The sequence below is a fragment of the Simochromis diagramma genome, unplaced genomic scaffold (genome assembly GCF_900408965.1).
Source record: "Simochromis diagramma unplaced genomic scaffold, fSimDia1.1 OVJJ01000247.1, whole genome shotgun sequence".
Lineage (NCBI taxonomy): Eukaryota > Metazoa > Chordata > Actinopteri > Cichliformes > Cichlidae > Simochromis > Simochromis diagramma.
Genome location: NW_024386949.1, coordinates 1,591,126 through 1,612,005, shown reverse-complemented (window position 1 = coordinate 1,612,005; position 20,880 = coordinate 1,591,126). Strand labels below are relative to the sequence as shown.

Sequence of the window (20,880 nt, the reverse complement as noted above, 5' to 3'; positions counted from 1 at the left end):
TGTCTACCACCACTATGTCCGGTTGGTTAGCCACCACCATTTTGTCCGTCTGTATCTGGAAGTCCCACAGGATCTTAGCTCTGTCATTCTCCACCACCCTTGGGGGCATCTCCCATTTTGACCTCGGGACTTCCAGGTTATACTCGGCACAGATGTTCCTGTACACTATGCCGGCCACTTGGTTATGGCGTTCCATGTATGCCTTGCCTGCTAGCATCTTGCACCCTGCTGTTATGTGCTGGATTGTCTCTGGGGCATCTTTACACAGCCTGCACCTGGGGTCTTGCCTGGTGTGATAGACCCCAGCCTCTATGGATCTTGTACTCAGAGCTTGTTCTTGTGCTGCCATATATAGATAGATAGATAGATAGATAGATAGATAGATATCAAAAAATTGTTGAAAAACAAATTACAACATTGTATAAAAATTACAATCATCAACTCAAATACTTGGTTCTAATTGAACAGAAATTTCTATGAACTTGTAAGAACTGTGTAGGACATGAATCAGTCTGTGTCAGATCCTGAATTTGAAATTTCCGCTGAAGTCACGGGTAAGAGACAAGTGGAACCAACATCTAGGCCATTTGCTTTTTGAAGTTTGCAAAGACTGCTAAATTTTGCCAGTGGTAGTTCACTCTTTGCAACATAGTACGCTGTTCTAAACAGATTTTTCAGGTTTATTTTTAGTATGTTATTTGCAATTGGTGTTTGTTCTGGGAAAGATATTGCAGACTGAGCAATAATGCATTTCTTGCATTTCTCATGGCTTCTAATGGGGGCCTTTCTTAAAATGACTGGTCCCAGTAACAAAGGCGCTTGTCGACTCAGAAATCGAGAGAAAACCAACAACACACCCGGCAGAACATTATGTTATTTACACGGGTGCACATAAGTGGTCCGCATGTGCGCATTCGCTGTCAAAATAAAAGACGCGCACCAGATAAGAAGTTGCAACGCGCGTTTGCGTCCATATAAAAAGCACTGTTTTTGTCCGCTAGAGTGGGATTTTCACGGCACATTTCGCACCACATCTCTGTGCGTTCATCATTTGTTTGAAGCCAGCTCACCTCCTGCAACCACTTTTCCGAGAATACGCGCTTCTTTTGTGGTTCGGACGCCTTCTGACATTTCTTTGGAGGTGGAGGAACACCAAAGTAATTGCTTAAAGGAGCTTCTTCGACATCTTTAAGAGTTCTAAACAAATGTCTGTCCTCCTCCAGAAAATCTTATGTATGCAAACACGCGTTGCAACTTCATATCTTGTGCGCGTTTTTTTTGTTTGTTTTTTGACAGCGAATGCGCACCTGCGGACCACTTATGTGCAGCCCCGGTTATATAGCTGGTCATATTGCAGCCACAGAAATTCTTTTGTCCATGAAACCATAAAGCTGCACTTTCTTTTTGCCCTAGAGTTGATTTTGTCAGAACGTGTCCGTTTTGTGGTTAGAGGGCTTTTCTGTGGGCCGGTCACTTCTTCACCCTGACTGTCGTAATTTGGCGCAGCAACTAAAATATATAGTCCTGCTGCTTTTACACAAAACACACATAACGGTACGCGAGTCTCTCGCGATTCAACCTCTCATATGTTTAAGGCTTGCTGCGGGAGATTTCACTTGTCATGTTTGCATAGTAACTAACGATGATAAGACGATGTCAGAGGATTGGTGCACAAATTATCATCACTCACCAATCAGTGCTGTCGCTCTCTCCTACACAGTTCTCGCGATTGCAAAGTGAAGCAAAAAACAAGCGCAGATTCAAACGCGATTTCAGTATGTCACATATTGACAGTGGGCTCACCTGATGCCAATGACATAATTACCCAGCTACATTTCCGAAAGAATGCAAAAGCATTGACATATATTTTTCCTTCCTACAATAGCCCAACGGGCAGGGCAGAGATAGATTTTGGTAGTACAACTGAAAAAATCGCTAGCCCCGGGACGTCGGGCTAGCGATTTTGCAAGCCCTGTATCTGATTGAGGAATCACTCATCTTTGGAAAAGAGAGTTTATTACAGAGAAATGGCTCTTTCCAAAATAAAAGCTATACTATACGCTTCTTGGGCTATATTCTCAGCAGCATATTGTAGCGTCAGGGCTGTTCGGGGTTCTGTTTGTACAGTTTTTTGTTTTATGGTTGCCATAGTGAGGGTGACGCCCTCTCGCTGCGACGGTGCTGTCCTTCCGGGGGTCAGAGGGCACCCTGTGTTGTTATTGTTGTTGCTGGTGCGGTTGCCGCGCTGAGCAGTTAGCTAGCGGCAGTGTTCTTCTGCAGATGTCAATAAACGGCTGTGCTCCCTGGCAGATGTCAATAAACGGCTGTGCTCCCTGGCTAGCTCACGGGAAGCAAGACCAAACGACACCTCCGTCTCCTCGTTGTCTGAGCTCGCCACATTGGTGTCAGAAGTGGGATGATGGTGGCACCCCATGTTCTGACCCGAGTGACTTTTCCCCCGCCGGTCGTGACCGGCCGGTGCGCCAAAAGAAGGCACCTGGACATTTGCAGGACTTTGTGTGGGGTAATGGGGTCGTCGGGGACGACTGACCCCTTAGGTGGGGGCTATGTAGCGGGTCAGGGCTGTTCGGGGTTCTGTTTGTACAGTTATGTTTTGTTTATGTTGCCATAGTGACGGGTGACGCCTTCTCGCTGCGACGGTGTGTCCTTCCGGGGTCAGAGGGCGCTCTGTGTGTTGTTGTTGCTGTGCGGTTGCCACGCTGAGCAGTTAGCTAGCGGCAGTGTTCTTCTGCAGATGTCAATAAACTGCTGTGCTCCCAGGCTAGCTCACGGGAAGCAAGACCAAACGATACCTCCGTCTCCTCCTTGTCTGAGCTCGCCACAATATTAAACATATCAGGTCCCCATAAGGAGAATCATGTGCTAACGGCTGTCTAAATGACTCAGGTAAAGTTTGTAGCATGCATGCTTGTTGTTTTTGTCTGCTTCCACTTGTCTTTGCACTAGGATGATGTCGGCGTAAATGTGCAGTCATATTCGTTGTGTTCCCACTAGTGCTGTCAGCGTTAATCTCGTTGAAATGACGTTAACGCCACAACGGCAAATCTCCGTTAACGAGCTAACTGCGCTAACACACTAGTTCCCACCCATGTAATTGAGCATTGCGTGGCACATCCAACATACTGTTTTACTTTAGTCCATGACGCGCTTACCTTCAGGGTCATATGTCACATGAAAACCAAAATAATTCCAAACGCCAGATCTGAATGAGGGTGGGGGAGGTTCAATTTGCCATGTTGCAAGGAGAGCTTAACTTCTGTCTCGCTAGCTTGCCCTGCGCTCTTCCTTCTGACGATGCTGTCTGTGTTGAACGCTCAGTGGATCTGTGCTCGACAGTGCAGCCTAGGTGGAGTAGTCGAACGCAGATTCACTGAGCGCTCAACACAGACAGCATCGTCAGAAGGAAAGTTGATAAAATAAATTACAAATTTTGTATTGTTCGATACATATGCGTACCGAACCAAAAGCACTGTATCGAACGGTTCAATATCGATACGAGTATCGTTGCACCCCTAAAAAAAAAAAAAACATATATATATATATATATATATATATATATATATATATATATATATATATATATATATAAATAAATTTCTAAGGGATGGCCGTGTAAACTGTTTGGTACACAGAAATCCTCCAGCCAGAATTTATCATTCCAGCTCAGGGTTATTTCTCTGGGTCCAATCAAGCTGGCATATAGCCCGCTGTGTGCTTTGCAGTTTGGAGAAGACGTGATGTGCAGAGGGTGGGATGGGAGGTCAATAGAGGCTCAACAGTGAATTCTTGCCTCACGCCATGGCTGGAAAGTTGTTTCATAAAAAGCGAAAGCCCAATTTTCTTGCACTGGAAACATCAGCCTTGCTGTATGAGCCCTTGAATCACCCAGGGTGCTGTACTTTTGCTCACTGCAGATGGGAGTTCTATTAATATTCCTAGAAAAATATATTAAACACGCCCCAAAAAAACCTTCAGAGGATACCTCTGCCCTTTCATTTTAAATGTAACTGCTGTTCTCGCTGGCCTAAACGCCTAATAATTTCCAACCCTTTTAACCTGATAATAATTGTGCAATAGCAGGTTAGAAAGCGTGTGTGTGTGTTTGTGTGTGTGTCTTATTGATGGGATCTGCTTTTTGTGAGCTGCATTATGGTGTCATTAAATTTGTACACCTTGTTGGGACGACAAATGACAATGTGCTTGATAACGTAATTAATTAGACCCACACAGGGGAGTTACAAACAGTTCCTCCGGTCTTGTTTTCATCCAGTTTTATATTCCTTAAAGTCGTCTAACTTGCTGCTGTAGTATTTGCTTTGTATCTGTTTTTATGAGCGTTATTGTTTCTCTAAATAGCCCTCCTTGTCCATTTCTTTTCAGTTTATTTCCTCTTATTGCCTCTCATTCATCTACCTTACCTCGCTTTTCTATTATAGCTCTCTGTATCTCTTCTTTTAATTCACGTTGCCCTTGGTTTTTCATCCTTACTGCGTCTATTTACCTCATTTTTCCCTCTTTATCTCATCCTTTCTCTTTCTCTGCTGTAGATCAGTCTGGTTCAGCAGGTTCGGGTCAACCTTTGATCAATGCCATTAGGACGGACTCAGCTCTTATTGGAGGTACCAGGTTTTTTTTAAACATACTTCACTATACCGTGAACCTTCTTCACCTTGTTTTGCTGCGTTTTGCTGTTGAACTTTTCTTGAACTACGTGAGACTCAATATTTTAGCGATAAGGGGTTTTTGGCAAAGGTGATATGATGAGCAAAATATTTCATTTGAACTAAATTACATCACCCCGCTTCACTCCAGAACGATTCAAAATGAAGATTGATTCCAAAGTGTTCCCATAAAGTTGTAGCGAGACAAAAGTGAGAGATTCTGGTGTTTCAGTGTACAAAGGGCAGCTGAACTAACCAAACCTCTGCTGAAACTTTCACCCTGTTATCTTCAAAAGTTTTAAAACCAAAGTAGTAAAGCGCAAAATTGATTTCTGTTTTTGAATTCCAATTAGATGAAACTTTCTCTGAATGAAGAAATGTGTCAAACAGGAGTCCAGCTGGGTACAAATGTGTGAAATTCTGTTCAGTGTGTGCTGAAGTTAGATTAGAACAACCAGACTGCAGGGCAAGAAAGCCGACTTACCCAGGAGAGATGGGCAGACAATGTACTGTGAGACTGTGAGCACTGTGAGAGATTTACAAGTGAATTACAATGTGGATTCTACTCAGTTCATTGTCTAACCCAATTATAGGACTGTAGGTATTAGCTGCAGGACATCGAATTATTTCCAGCTTCCTCATGATGACAGTTCTTTATGTTTTTTTTGACGAGTGATTTCCAAAGGCTAAGCGTGTTACTGTTATTGGCATACTTGCAGTCAGATAAGAAAAGTAAGACTTTAATAAATAAAAATGTTAGTGTTTACCTTTTAAAGGGCTTCTTGTGTTACATCTTTGTCCCTGAGATGAGATATCCACTCTATCTCAACAAACCCAACAGCAGCTGCTCAGCACTAACTATTTTGTACCTTCTTTAATTAACTTTTTTTTTAATAAACAGCACTGCGAGCAGGTTTTGAGCCACCTCAAATAGGTGCAGGGATTTATTGAAACGTGTGCAAACATACGAGGACTTGCAGGGTATAAGGCAGAGATAGAGTGATATTAATATTTGGTTTGACCGCCTTTTACTCTGAAACACATCCTCTGATCTCTGTTAAGCAAGCTTTGTTGTGATTTCTGTAAGTAGTTCTCCAGGCTTGTAGTTTGTAGTGCTTTTAAACTCTATTGTGTATTATTAAGTCCGCTCCATTGATTCAAATATAAAGTTTAAGTGCGGGCTACATAACATAAAAGACCTGTCCAAACCTGAATGCCTGGATATGTCTGCCCTGCAGGTGTCATCGCTGTTGTGATCTTTGTGGTTGTGACTGGGCTGGCGATAACGGGCAGATTACTCTACCAGAGAAAAGAGACATATCGAAACCAGCAAGTGAAGGACCGGCAGGAAAACAGCCAGGATTTTGCTTTTAGCAACCAGGCTGATTCCCAGAGCGTCCCCTGTGAAAACCCAAAGGAGTATATCATTTAACAAGGATCCTGAATGCCTGATGAGATGGTGGTTTTTGGAGGGGTGCAGACCGGACTGTCTGTCATCCCTCAGCACTTCAGACTGCACACTGAGCCACAACGCAGCGGCTCCACGCAATAGAGAACGTATAAAAGGAACAGTTTTGTCTTTTACTGTATATTATGTATATAGTGAATCAAACAGACTACAGTGCTGGACCTAAAAAGTGTTGACAAACTTGTTTCCACTACTATAAATATTTAAAAAAAAATGTATATGTGGGAAATTATGTCTACAGCAGTCTCTAGGTATTGTCACTCTGTCATATTCAAAGGTTGCAGGTATTTTGTGTTTTTTTTGTTTTTTTGTTTTTTGTTTTTATGGGTTGATTTAACTTTATTTCTTTATTCCTGAGAATCAGGTTGTTTGCAGTTATTTGGCTGATGGTGCATTTTTATGAGGGTCATGAATGTTGTTTGCTTAACTGGAAGTGGAAAAGTCTGTCCCTTAATCAGGCCCTCAGGAAGACTACTGGCATTTGTTCATTTGTAATGCCTTTTTATTATGCGGGAAGTTTTGGGAGAATAACAATTTGGAGTTTCTGGAACCTTGAAGACGTCTTTAAAGGAAAACTGTGCGAGCTTGTACAATTGTACTTTGTCAGAGGAATTTAGCTGACAAACATCTATGGACTGCTTTTGTCAGCATTTCAATTATACATTTTATTGAGTGATTTCTTTCCAGCCATACTGTGCTAGAACAGATTATTTTGGTCCTTTTTAAGTGACATCTTAAAGTCAACAGTCTTGCTCACTTGTGAATAAGCACATATTGCATTTGTACTGTTGGTATGCTGCAGTTGTGGAAATAAGAGATTTTTATACAGTAGGGACTCATTTTCTCCTTTCTTTCCTTTTCAGTCTCTTCTTTTCTCTTCTGAGCACACCACAACATTAAACCTTTTCTTGTAGTTTTCTAGCTTTTTATATATATTTTTCTTTTATTAAAGTTTTCTCCTCCCTGCTGCATGTTGCCTGCTGGGAGCATCATCTCCAAATGCTCTAAATGTCTCTGAATGGGGAAGTTTTTATTGCTGGCGGTAACAGTGCGGCTGTCTGTCACCTCATTCACTGCACACAGAGACGGTTAATGTGTTTGTGAAATGCTAATCTGCTCTGATCTGACAGGTGAATTGTGATTTGATGGAAAGCAGAGACAGAGGAGAATAATAAGACTGAAAGATAATCTGAGAGACTGTGTCAAGCAAACATGGTTATAATGAAAACACCACCAAGCAGAGAGGCCCAACAGCAGCTGTTTATCAACACACGCACACACACCACCGTCTCTCTGAGAGACCCAATGCACAGATGGGATTTTAATGACAAAAGTTGCTAAATCTTCAAAGTGCATAATTCATCTCTTTGCGTTGTTGTCTGTCCCATTCTTGATTCCAGAGAGTTCATTCTCTGGTGAAGAAGCACTGACTGTCCTCGCAGCAGAAGTTACTCCAGTGCAGCACTCTTTAGGTTCAACAGGTAACTTTGACATCCAGACGAGCGCGCAGACTGAACTGTGCTGGATGATACGCTGCATATGTATAAAGCAAATAAGACGTTTCTCAAGACCCAGAGAAGAACATTTTCAAAAGTTTCCTCTGCAAACACAGCATAACATTGGCACCAGTCACTAATGTGGGATTTGTGAAGTGATTTGTGGAAACCGTGTGCAAACTGTCACTGTGAGCGTCTCTGGTTTTGTCAAACCATTTTAACACGACGAACAAGATTACAACCATGTTACATTTGAGGCTGATCATTTTCTACACTATTATGTAGAATTTTGTTAATTTGTCATTTAAAGGATGAAGACCTGGTCACACGAGAATTAAAGGAAGCCTGTGTTTTTAGGAAATTGCATTATTGTATTATATCATATTTAGTACTGTCAGCGAGCTAACCATGCTAACGCGTTGATGCTGTGCAGCCACACGCACGGGGCGATCCGCAGTAACTCGTTAACGGAGATTTGCCGCATTAATGCAGTTATGGCGTTAATGTCATTTTATCGAGATTAACGCTGACAGCACTAATTTTATTATATTATATTATATTGGGCTATACAACCACTTCAGAGTGGTACCGTTGGTGTGGGAGGCTTACATCCCACTTCCTGTTGTATATTTTCTGTTGTCATCAAGTGGACGTATTAAAGAGAACTGGATGCTGTATTAAAACATTGTGGCTCTTTCATTCAGGTTCTAAATAAAGCACGGGCTAGTTATCCTGTATGCTCTGCATGCTCGCCAAATTTAAGCCCGTGAATATAGGAATATAATCTGTGACACTCCAGAGAGCATGCATACCCGAGACTCCCACATGCCACTCCTACTGACTTCCACTTGGCTCCCTCAAACTGACTAATGGCCTTTTTAATGAAATAATCATACCGCTACTTTCAAAGCATTACTGAACTTTTGGTCTAATACTTTGATCTGTTACTGAGCAGAATGTATCAAACTCTCACGATTAAAACAAAAAAATTAAGTTTTTGACTTTAAAAAATTGTCTAAAAAGAGTAAAAAGAACAAAATCAGAAATGTGCAGCAAAGCCTGTAATGTGAGCACAGCCACAAGAACTATACATTCTTAATGCTCCACTAGCTGATGGTCTACAGCTTCTTGACTGTCTTTTAGTTTAATTGTGTAACGGGCTGTTTATACTGCCTGACATTTCGTCATTAACTGAGTAAAGAACTTTCCAAAATAAAATCAGGAAGTCCTTATTGTAATCAGGTTTGTCCACTCACTAACTTAAACGTTTTAAATACATATTTAAATTCATGTATTTTAAATTTCAGGTTCCCAATTTTATTTATCTCTGGCTCTACGTTCCCTCAAATGTTGAGAAAATGTGCAAATTGGCTAATAACCTAACTTAATGTGATTAAAATAAAGCAAAAAAAAAATTGCTTAAATTCACTTTGCATTGGTGCCATGTTAGATCATTACCCTAGCAGGTTGTGGGGGTTTATTATTATTAATTTGATGAAACTTACATCATGTGACCAGGTCTGAAGTTATGCAGTTTTCTTATTGTCATCAAACTCTGTGAAGTTAAAAAAAACCAACAACAACAACAGGTAACTGATATTAATTGTGATATATATTTCTCTGTGACAAGTAATCATAACCAGTGAGACTTTACTTTGATTGACGAGTCATTTTGAACACAGTACACAGGTGCACCTATAGACAGGATAAAACATGGACATAGCTTCCAGGTCTGAAAAGCATTACTGAAGTGCCTTAAACCTACAGTTTTTTAATTGTCCAGCAGGGGGCAACGCCTCTTTCAACAAAACTTACAGTTGTATAGAAGTCTATGGGAAAACACTCCCTGGCTCCCTTGCTCTGTGTGACTTCAGTAAATATTCCCCTGATGGATTTATGGTCATTCGCCATAACGAATAACAACATTAAGCCCATTTTGTAAATTACTGCCATCCAGAGAGTTGTGAGGGACTTATTAAGATATGCTCATTGCACACTATTTCACTGTTGGAGCTGCCCCTCCCTCATTGCATCTGGTTTCAAACGGCTTGAAATGCTCTACTCAAGGCTTCATAACAGGACTTTATTGACCAACAGGCCAAATCAGAGTGGCTACGTCCATCCTTTATACTGTCTGTGTATAAACTGTCCTGCTATGGGAAATGCTTGCTAAAGTATTTGTGTGTGAATCTACTGCTGAGCTGAGTTGCTAACATATAAGTACGTAGCGAAGTCCCGGTAAGGTTTGCCAAAAACTACCGTGGTCTCAAATTAGTTTTTGGGAGTTTTTTTCAACAGTACTGAGGCTAGAAAAAAAGTTTGGGGAAGTGAAATTTGACCTTTTCGTGGGATTTATTGGCTTTAAGATAAATATAGAGTAATTAAAGTCTTATTCTTCAGTATTTTTTTTTTTTGACTGACAGTGGTGTAGTTTCTCTCTGACAATGCACTTGTTTAACGATGAAATGTCAGTGTATCTGTAGTGTTAGTGAATACAGTGATGTGAGTGTGAGTGACATGCAATAGAAATATACAGCTTTCATCCATAACTCTGGTTGTTTGGTTATCAACAAAAAACGCCTGTTTGATGAAAATAAATAATGCTTTTTTTTAAAAATAAAAACTATCATGTTTTCATGCTTTACACACGAATTGCAGGAGTGTTAAACAGTAATTGTGCTTGTGAATCAATTTGTTCTTACATTTACATATCTGAAGGGTTCTGCAGGACGATGACATGTGTTTCCGCAACAAAATGAAAGAAAATTAGTTGAGGTAGGATTCTTTACAAAAAAAATGTAAACCACTGCAATCTTTTGTTTCTTTGTTAAATGAATGTGACATACAGCAAAGACTTCCCCCTCAATAACCATAACAATTTACATACATTTACATCTTTTATGTGTGTTCCTTTTAACTGGAGTGTGGGAGGATGCTCATCCTTCAGTGCTGACATTTATGATGGCTGTTAACATCCCAGAGATGAGAGAAATATGTAAAGCCGTGTGGCATCCAGGAGCAGAGGGTGACAAAGTGATTGCCTGTGAAGAGTCACTTAGCGCCTCTCTCTGTTCAAGCGCTAAGACGCCTGAGGTTATGATATGATTCAGCTGCCGCACATCAGTGGTCCCTGCTCGATTCATTTAAGTATCCGCTTACTGGTTGTGATCAGAGGCCACAAGTAAAGCTGATAACTGACATCTTCAGCATCGGCGGCGATATCAGAGACTCGCTGAAGAAAACATCAAACGGATCAAATAATCTCTACAGCCAACTAGAATCTAAACTCGTTAAAGGATTCAGTCTCATCTGTGGGCAGTGCGGTATACATCTAATGCGTCTGATTAGGATGATAAATACCAGTCTCTTCCCCTCTTCGCCAATCAGTTGACAGCAGAGGGAAAGAGACTGTCATCCTGGGTTAACATTTGAAAGAGCTTTGATGTGCTGGCTTTTTCATCTGCGATGGCGCTGTGACTCACAGGGCTTTATGTAGCTCCCTTCCTTTGGTTATTTTCGATACACACAGTGGTTGAAGCTTTGGAGCTGCCTCTGTTTTAAAGCAATGTCGTGTTAAAACTGCACCGGTTGATGCCGCACTGAGCGTTTCTCCTGAATGGTGTGCTGTGCACGTTTGTCACAACCATACAGTATTTTTGCGAAATATACAAAGTGCAACAAATATGTTTTAATTTAACTTTCCGTTATTATAGTTTTGCTTGATGTTCATTCACATGTTAGATAAAGGCACCTGAAAATTGTTCTGGAGTTGTTACGCTGAAAAAAAAATTATAAATTACACATTACTTTTAAAAAGTAATGCATTATTTTACTTCATGCTTTTTATGGTGTGGAGGTAAATGCTAACAATATAACAATAAACATTATATAAGTCCACTTATCTTAACAATTATATAAGGACCCTCTATGGTATGGTTTTGCCCTTACACAGCAAACCACATTGTTGGTTAGTACAAGCTGGTCGTTAAGTTTCAGAGAGAGCAACTGCTAAGAATAATGTGATTTCTATTGCCAGTTCCCTTCAGACTAAAATTTGAACCTTACCACTGCAACCATTACATTCCAAAAACCCAACTTTAGATTGAAGTTTGCTCAGTTTTCATGGATATTTGTGATTTTTAGCAGATCACTTGATATCTTCCATGCAACTAGTGGCAACCGCTGCAGTCTGCTAGCAAACTAAGCAACTGCAAGGAGGTTTTTTAATGCGGCACCATATTGCACTTATTTACACTGTATTACAGACAAATGCAATGTGATTGTAGAAAAGGTTTCACTTGTATTATTATTATTATTATCTGAACTTTCAAGCAGTATTACTTATTATTATATTTAAGAAAATGTGTGTGCCACAAAAGTAGGCAGCTCCATAGTCATTACACACCACCAAAACAATATGAAAAAGATATTGTTTTGGTGGTGGGTAATGGTGAATTGAAATCACTTCCATTTATATTAAAGCACGTGCCAATGGCTGGATGAAGTTTATAGCGTAAAGCACTTTGAGTCCAGAAAACCACCATGGTAATGCAGTCCATTTACCATTTACAGCAGTATTACACCAGTGGTCAGTGGTCTGAGACAGAACTATATCACCCAGTGCTGCCAGTAGATGCAGTGTTACTTCACAGCACCTCCACACAGATGAATAATTCAAACTTTACTGGCATCTCTTTGCTTTTGTTTTTCTTTATTTTATCATGAATGGACAGGTAAGTTTGATCTATAAGTCACATCAGGAGAAAATAGAGAAACCTGAGTGAAATTAAAGAGCATTCCCTTTGCTGAAATCAGGTACTGCTGTTATTATTCATGTTTTTTTCCCCCATTAAAAATCTCTGGCTCTGTTTTCTCCTCCAGTTGGCCAGTTTGCTGACTTAAATCCCTCAATTATTCACCTCTACTCCTCAACAGCGATGTAAACAGCAGCTTTAAAATCTGTAATTACTGTGGTATTCAGCTATATTAAAGGCTGCTTAGATGACAGAGGGGTGCGTGAGGGTTTAGCGGGACAGATCTGCATGTTGATGAGAGCTGCTGATGCATGCTTTTTGTGCGCCTGTAAACATGGTGCAATTATGTTTTAATCTTTACGTACAAGACGCTAATGCAGTAAGTATCCAGTTATGTCATCGCTCACACAATAAATGAGCAGAATATGCGGCAATGCAATAGCAGAATAGTACTGTAAGCCAGTTGAACGGATGGAAATACACATTTTCATGAATAGGCTACTAATCCCACTTTGCAATTGAAATGACTTTTTGCTCACCCTAAACCCTGCAGTTCACCCAGAGCCAACTAAAATTTGTTATGTGTCAAATCATGTTCTTTCATACTTGCAATTAAGAGTACATAATGCATGGATTTACACATACTATTAGGCTGAGAGTGTAAGTAGTCTAGCCATACCCAGATTATAAACCCTGTATTTGGTGAGATTTCACAATTTTTTAGGATGCAGGAAAAATGGAGCGTTGTTTTGGCTCTACGAAGGGCCTTTTGATAGTGTAGAGATATTGTGTGTTTCCTCATCTCAGCTGAAGACAGGGTAGAAAAAACTGAACTTCCGATTAGGGACTTGATTCCAGCTATTCTGTATTTGTTTTCCTTCTTTTTGATATCACGCAATGTCCTAAAATCTCATCACTATTTACTGTGAGACACACTCCGTTAAAGCATCTTGAGGCGACTCATTTGAACTGAATTAATGGTAAAACAAAGTATTTATAGGGTGGTTATAGGAAAGCTGTAGGGCCTCAACCTAGTCCCAGTCTTACTCTAACCTTAACATTAAACACATATTATCCTCGCTTTAAAATGCAATGACTTGTGTGTAGCCAACATCTGTAGATGGACCTAGCTCTGCAACCACTTGCAGCCACTTGGCGTCTTTAACTCAACTTCGAGGCATCAAGATAAACATAAATCTATGAGGGTCACAAATAGTTACATAGTTGCTGTATGACAGCAATTTAAAATGACACAGGTGCTTGGCAACCTTGCACTTCAGACCGCTCTCACTTCCGATGCGTAATATACCGACGATTTGTCACATCCCGAGGCGTTCTATGGGAACGCGAAAGGCGACCTTTTGCATTCCTCTGCTATGCGCCAGGTTGTGGATGAAATCCAGTAGAACAACAGTCCCGCGGTAATAGACATTCCAGCCCTAACCCTAACCTTATCAGTAACCCTCACCACTGTAATGATGTTAGATAGTGTTTTCCAAATCGATGTAAGTAAAATAAATGTACATGTGTAGATTCATTCCAAACGGTTCTAATTTTTCTGATCTTGTAATATAGGGACGTGTTGGGTGCCTGGAAGCATAATATACCAGCGATTTGTCACCTAGCGTAAAATAATATAACCAGAATACATCCAACTGAGTCTGATTCAGATTCATGGCGAAGTGCTGGCAGTCTGTCTGCATTTATAAATTAGATGGCAGTTATCTGCAAACTATATTCAGACAAAGTCAACCACAGTTGTTTGGAATTGGGTTACCTCTGACTAGGTAACATGTGCAATCGCCTTGTGAATAAAGAGGTCCCTACAGTTACTTGCAAATGCAAAAAAAAAGTGGAAACCACTTATTTTTTTTCCCCAGTTGCAGGGAAGTTGCAATTCTACTTTTGATCTAGTGTGACTGAGCAATTATTAAAAAAAAAAACCTTCAAGCTGTGTAGCAGGTACACAATAGTTAAATCAAGTGAGAAAAGCTGGCAGATTTTAGCAGGTGATTACTGCAGTCAATGAGGTCATCACAACTTGCCTTCTTACATGCTGGACTCAACCACCCTGCACATTGTGTACATAGTGAAAATACAAGCTTGCTAATGCTCTGAGACAAAGTGAAAGAGACTCTTCATCCAGATGCGTGAAGTCCTAATTGGTAGTGACCAGTGTTGGCTTTGTCGTTGCTTTGCTGTTTGTTGGGTACATCTAGACTTTTGGCAGAGCACCGGTTAGCTTGTTATTAACAACCCACTAAAGCCTTCAGTTCCCTTCTTTTGCTCCTCTTATTTTTTCCACACACACCTACACCATTTAAATTAAATATCTATTCCAAATTAAACATTATTAAAAAGTATCATCGTTAATCTCACCAAAGTCCAGCATCTCCACTTGGTGGGAACAGGTTATTGTCTTAAGTAAGCCATGTCATATCAGTACTGCATGTAAGCATATTACATCTGTGTTAATGCACCAACTAAAGAAAGAAAAATCATTGCATTACAGACTTCAAAGCTTTTAAAGGAACCCGGTCTAATTTAGGCTTTGAAGCTCTGTAACATGGTGAAGATGCTGTTTTTTCCTTGATGTTTACAGCACCTGCTACTGAATGAATTAAACAAATGACCCTCAACAGCCCCCGAACTTCTTCTGTAATGTCTGTAATTCTCTTCCTCATATTCAGCTACAAGGATCAGCACATAATACGTTTTTTATATATTTTCTGCTCACCATGTCGGCATCAAACCATCGCAACATGATGTTAGAGACCTTACAGCTAACAGCAAAGGTAGTTATTTCATGATAACCAGTTCTATGCTGCTTTTTCAGGGAAGTGAGCAGAGCGGAGAAGCTCTCTCATTAAAAAGCAGTGTCTGGTTCAGCTTGAAGCCCTTGATATTTTGACATGATGTTTTGCTGAAGGGAAAAGATCTCTTTTCTAATAGCAGGCTTCTGGTAATCATCCAGACCTCCCACAGATTATAATTTGACCGACTGCGGAGTAATTAGATGGCAGAGTTTTTCCTGCTAATTATCAGCCCACCTACAGTACAGCATGTAGGAAGTAACAAAGTCTGTCCGCTGGTACTTCCCTCCACTTCTCCTTCATTCATCTCTAATGAACACACTTAATTCCATTCATGTGTGGGCTGGTTAAATGAGACACTCAGACATTTGACACAGGAGCCTTGTCTGAATAGCTCATTACAATCAATTAAAGCTGGGGTTAGGCAGAGTGTTTATGGTGTCACTGGACAATAAGCCGTGTTAGCTTTTCAGCATATTCGAGTGCTCCGAGAGGGAACCAGATTCCTGTATTTCCTTTGGCCTCTTTTTCAGGCTTGTGAAAGACAATCCTGTCAGTAGAGTCTTTGGTCTATCACAGGGATTTCAGACCAGATCAGGTGAGACATAGGAAATCCATATAGGAATTCATATAACGGTGCTCTTATCTGAGAAAGTGGCTTAAATCCTGTCTTCTTCTTTCTGTTGCTTCCTTTAGGAGTCATCTGCCTCAGTCTCACCTCATCTGAAGCATCTTCTGTCAGGTCAGTCGTCAGCATGTCCTTCTTCACTACATCCATGAATTTCCTTTGTGGTTTTCCTTTTTTCCTCCTGCCTGACAGCTTCAACATCATTTGCCCAATATATCCAGTATCCCTCCATAGCACATGTCCAAGACATCTCAAACTTGCCTCTCCAACCTTGTCTCTCTTTTAAATCGTGTGCAAAGCCTTATTCGTCCCTAAATGTCAGAAGTCAATCAACATGGTTAAAATCAGCTCTATTCATTGGCATTTTAGTTATAACACTTTGAAGAATTACATTTTGGGTTTTTATCTTTCTGACGTGAAGAACGCTGCAGGAAATTACTGTTCTCTATAAAACTGAACAATAACTCTGTGGCACATCAACATACCTATCAGGCATTTTTCTGTATTATACCTTCTTGCAGCTCTTTCTCAGATTTATATCATACTTATTATTTATTAATGACATTTGAACTACTCTCTTGGATAATCTCAGTCTTACTTTTTACTCTTTATTACCTTACCTAATTTGTATTTTTTATTTTTGTCGTTTTTTATCACTGTTGTATATGTAAAGTGATCTGTTTCTCTTTCTCTCAATCTATCTATAAAACAGAAGCAGAAAAATAAATTATGACAGCAACGTGCTTTAATTTTCAATAATTTTGTTAACACCTTAAACATGTTGCCATTTGAAATCCACATTTGCTACACGTATTATACCTAGATTTGTACTCATATTTCCTATATGTTTTATATTTTGAATGAGTATATAAAACACAGAAAAAACGAAAGAGATTCAGTGGAAATATGTGACAAAGATACGTGAAAAAGCAGTTTTAACCCACTAGAACTGCCCTGGATTCCACACAGTACATGTGTATTTATGTTTAGATGGAGGTTTTAGCCTGTCTTTTTTCTTTTACTTCATTCAACAACTTCAATAAATAAAAAGGTTACAGATAACAGACAGTTTGTTGTGGTCACTGAACACCGGAGCGCTTATAAAGAGAGCTTAGCGGCTCGTGCAATTTTTGAGAAGAGCTCACCTTCCCTCTCTCGCCCTCAGCACTATATCAGCACTATAGACAGTTTATTGACCACATGCATGTGTGGTTGGGAGCCTGTAGAGACCTGACCTTCACGGGATAATGTTGGACTCTCTCATCAGTTCATGAGAATTCATTCTGTTTCTGTTTTTGCATTTCTGTGCGACTGTGAATGTGTTGCTTTGCTTGTAATTGGAAAAGTAACCATGGTTCATTCATGCAGCAACAACACTGCACTGCTGCACAATAGTGCCTAGCAGTTTCTTAGGGAAAATACAGGCAACACAACAGACAATCTTATGTTTGTAAGGTAAACATCAGTAAATGTGGCGTTTAATCAGGCTCTATATATTGAGCATTTTTTCCCATAATACTCCATATCCATAAAGATATAATTAACAAATCCAATTGATTTCTAACTTTTTATCAGATTTAAGTCTTTACCCAGATTAGAGGGATTTAAAGCTGGATAAAAGATCACAATTAATAGAAAAAATGTATGGGCTGTTGAAGGCTTGACCCTCCTCCTCACAGCCTTCAACATGGCTGATAAGAGCATTTGGAGGTGAAACTGGAAAATCATTTCATTATTGGATAGCAAGGTTGTAAGGGAGCTCTGCCGTGATAACTGATACAAATCAGGGCAAACACTGACTCCACTATGTGGAAGCAGACACAGAGGAGAGGCTGGAAATGTTTTTGGGGAGAGAAGGCGATGAGTGTGAGGATAATCCGTTAAAAGTACATGTCGTCTTCAGGCAGACATGTTTAAAAAGTTGTCCTCGTCTGCTGTTATTTCTCTGTCACAGATTAGCTCTGTTTCTCTGGGGACTGTTATTTTTCCATTAGAGATTAGACCAGTGTTATCTCCTATTAAGAAGGAGAGCTTGGAAGAGTCAAGGTGCTCTTAAACCGAAACTGGGGAACTGTAGAGCAATCTGATAAATATTCTCTGCAGACGAGGAGAGCTAATGCTCCTTTTAAACTCTGTCTCTTGACTTGTCATTGCCTTCTACCTTCCTCTGTCTGAGTTCTTTCCTTCATCTTCCACCCTCATCAGTCTGTTAGACTCAATCACTGACTAGTGAGTCATTGTGACCATGGAGGAAAACTTGGTTTAAAAACCATCAGCAGCGCACTGTAGCCTGACATTTGCATGATAATCCAACCGCTTCTCAACGCCGACACATGATGCTGCCTAAGATCAATGTTATGTCTATATGTGAATCAGCTTCTAAACAGCTCTATTGAGAGCTTGAAAACAGGAAAGCAACTGGACTTCTTTAGTTGTCTTCTTTTATTAAGCTCTTAAGGCTACCATGACTGAAAACCTACACAGACATTTCCTGGTTTCTGCTTTTCATTTTTAGTGCTAGCCTGTTGCGTGTTTACCGTGTCTTCTTTACTTCCTACTTTTTGTTTCTTTCCCTCCATTGTGATTGCATCATCTCTATTGTCTTTTAGCTGCCTGGTTTCATCATTAATCACCACTGTGTATTGATAAAATATAGTCCCGTTTTTAACTCTCGCTCTCATCCTTTACTTTTAGTTATGTAACCTGTCTCTGTGCCCTGCACTTCCTGGCTCATGTATCCTGAGCCTTTAGCAGGTGTAATTAACCTGAACACAGAGCTGTCAGATGTTTATCCAGTCGAGTCATTAGACATTATATACCTTGTCATATATTTGAAAAATAACGCTTCTGTTGTTTTTGTTACTTTGATTTTGTTGCAATGAATACGAAAATGTGTATTTCCTGTGTCTCTTCACGATGCAGTTAAAAAAGTCCATTGTTCTAAAACAGGAGGGGACAAACTGAACTATTAAACTGGAAAACTGGAGATAGCAGTTCGTGCTCTTCATTTCCTTTCTGTTGTCGCAGTAGTATGCACAAATGTGAAGAATGAAGAAAGAGAGGTAGAAAGAACTTCACATCTCCTCAAAAATTTCTGCATAAACTGGAAAGTTTTTAAAAAATGTGCCGGAAGGACCTTCAAATATCTGACAGCAGGAATATGTGAGATTGGGAGATTTCTGACACTGTCCAACAATCTAATTCCAGAAATTCGTCACCTGGATGTCTGTGTCTCTAAGACTGTTTGTTTTTATCCTTTGCATACCGTTTAGTCGGAAAAGGCTCTTTTTTTGAAAATTGAAGGACTGAAGTCATGCTGCTGTACGATGTAGAGAAGATGGAGTTAACCTCCATGACATACCTCACTGACAAGTGAAGTCTATCAAGCTGAGGTGTTTTGTAAGCAAAGTGATGGTGGCTCAAGAGTTGGCAGTTCGTCTTGTAATCGGAAGGTTGCCGGTTCGAGTCCTGGCTCCGACAGTCTCAGTCGTTGTGTCCTTGGGCAAGACACTTCACCCGTTGCCTACTGGTGGTGGTCAGTGTCCGGCAAGCTCGCCTCTGTCAGTGTGCCCCAGGGCAGCTGTGGCTACAATGTAGCTTGCCATCACCTGTGTGTGAATGGGTGGATGATTGAATGTAGTGTAAAGTGCTTTGGGGTCCATAGGGACTAAGTAAAGCGCTATACAAATACAGCAGAAACTTGTCAATTGCAAGGTAGGCCAGCTTAAAGCATATCTTGTCTGATCTTCCTTTCTGTCTCTATTCCAGGTAGAATAGAGGTAGAGAATGGATATACATTTCTGCATGTTATGCAATTCAGCGTCACAAGAGAGCTGCAGCCCATCCAAACTTTCATGGTGTTACAGGCAGGTACACTCTGTGCAGGTCACCAGGGTGTACCCTGTATACTCAGAAGTCCATCAAAGTACTCTGACTCTTAGAGCATCCATAATTTACAAACTGAACATTATGTAGTATTATGAACTGATCTGAACTGAAAATAGCTTTTTTCTGTTACACTTTTACACAATCATATTTATTTTTGCAGCCAGATGAGTAGCCCCCTGGTGGGCATTCAAAAAAATACAGATTTGCGGCACTTCTAGCCACAGCAATGCATGTAACGATGTCAAGCTTTGCCTGTCGCAAGTTGCTTAAGTTGCGGTACGTTGCAGTACCAGCAGATGGCGATATTTTATTTCAAGCCAACATGAAAAAATAAATGGAAAACATTTAAAGAGACATTGTTAGCACATTTACTTCTAAATACATATCAGCCACCGTCTTAATAGTTCCTGGAATGGAAGGAGCCTGGAATGTATTTCATACCTCCCACAGGTGGTAGTGGCTTGTTGGCTTTAAATATTATCTCCCCCTGCTGGTAGTGCAAATTAACCATGCATGTCCATTTGACGCTCAGGACAGAGAAAGCTGAACATCCAGAGGGTTTACCAGTGTGTCCATTACACACTTTGCTATGATCTTGAGTCGCAGCTTAACTTTTTAGATGAGAAGATGTCATTTTTTTAAATGCAGTCTAAGGATCGTTAACAGATTAAGGTAATAGAAGTTACCTTAAAAATTTAGATGTCATAATCTGTTTGATAGTGTTAGACACATTTTAATCCATGTTAGTACAGCAAAATCTTTTTCTTTTCTTTCTTTTCTTTTCTTTGATTTTTTAATGAAACTAAACCTTTAAAAACATTCTGCTGTAAAAAAAAAAAAAAAAAAGCAAAAAAAAAAAAAGCTCAGATTTATTCTCGGCAGCCTCGGTTCATTTTACAACATGAGGTGCCTGTTCCATTAAAACATAATGTAATTCAGAAATTCAGCTTCCACCTGCACAAATGCCAATTTTCTCATGTTTCCCCGTAAATGACTTGGACTCTAAAGTGATATTCAACAAGCCCAAGTCATTTTCAATTCTTTAAGATTGTGATGAAAATTACCCGTGTTTTCAGTCATATAATTATCTCAGTAAGAAGCCTCCATTTTCCTGCAGGTATCACCTAAGCTGTCCCATTACAGTCGATATC

General features: G+C 40.1%; 1 protein-coding gene across 1 annotated transcript in view; it reads left to right on the top strand.

The window, feature by feature from the left end:
- LOC120737661 (contactin-associated protein-like 4) overlaps window positions 1-9,955 on the top strand; it is a 145,181-nt gene extending 135,226 nt beyond the window's left edge. The window contains exons 23-24 of the mRNA XM_040038498.1: window positions 4,569-4,640; window positions 5,921-9,955. Coding sequence (XP_039894432.1) covers window positions 4,569-4,640; window positions 5,921-6,114 — 266 coding nt within the window. The 3' untranslated portion in view covers window positions 6,115-9,955. The remainder of the gene's footprint in view (window positions 1-4,568; window positions 4,641-5,920) is intronic.
- Window positions 9,956-20,880: the final 10,925 nt, after the last annotated feature.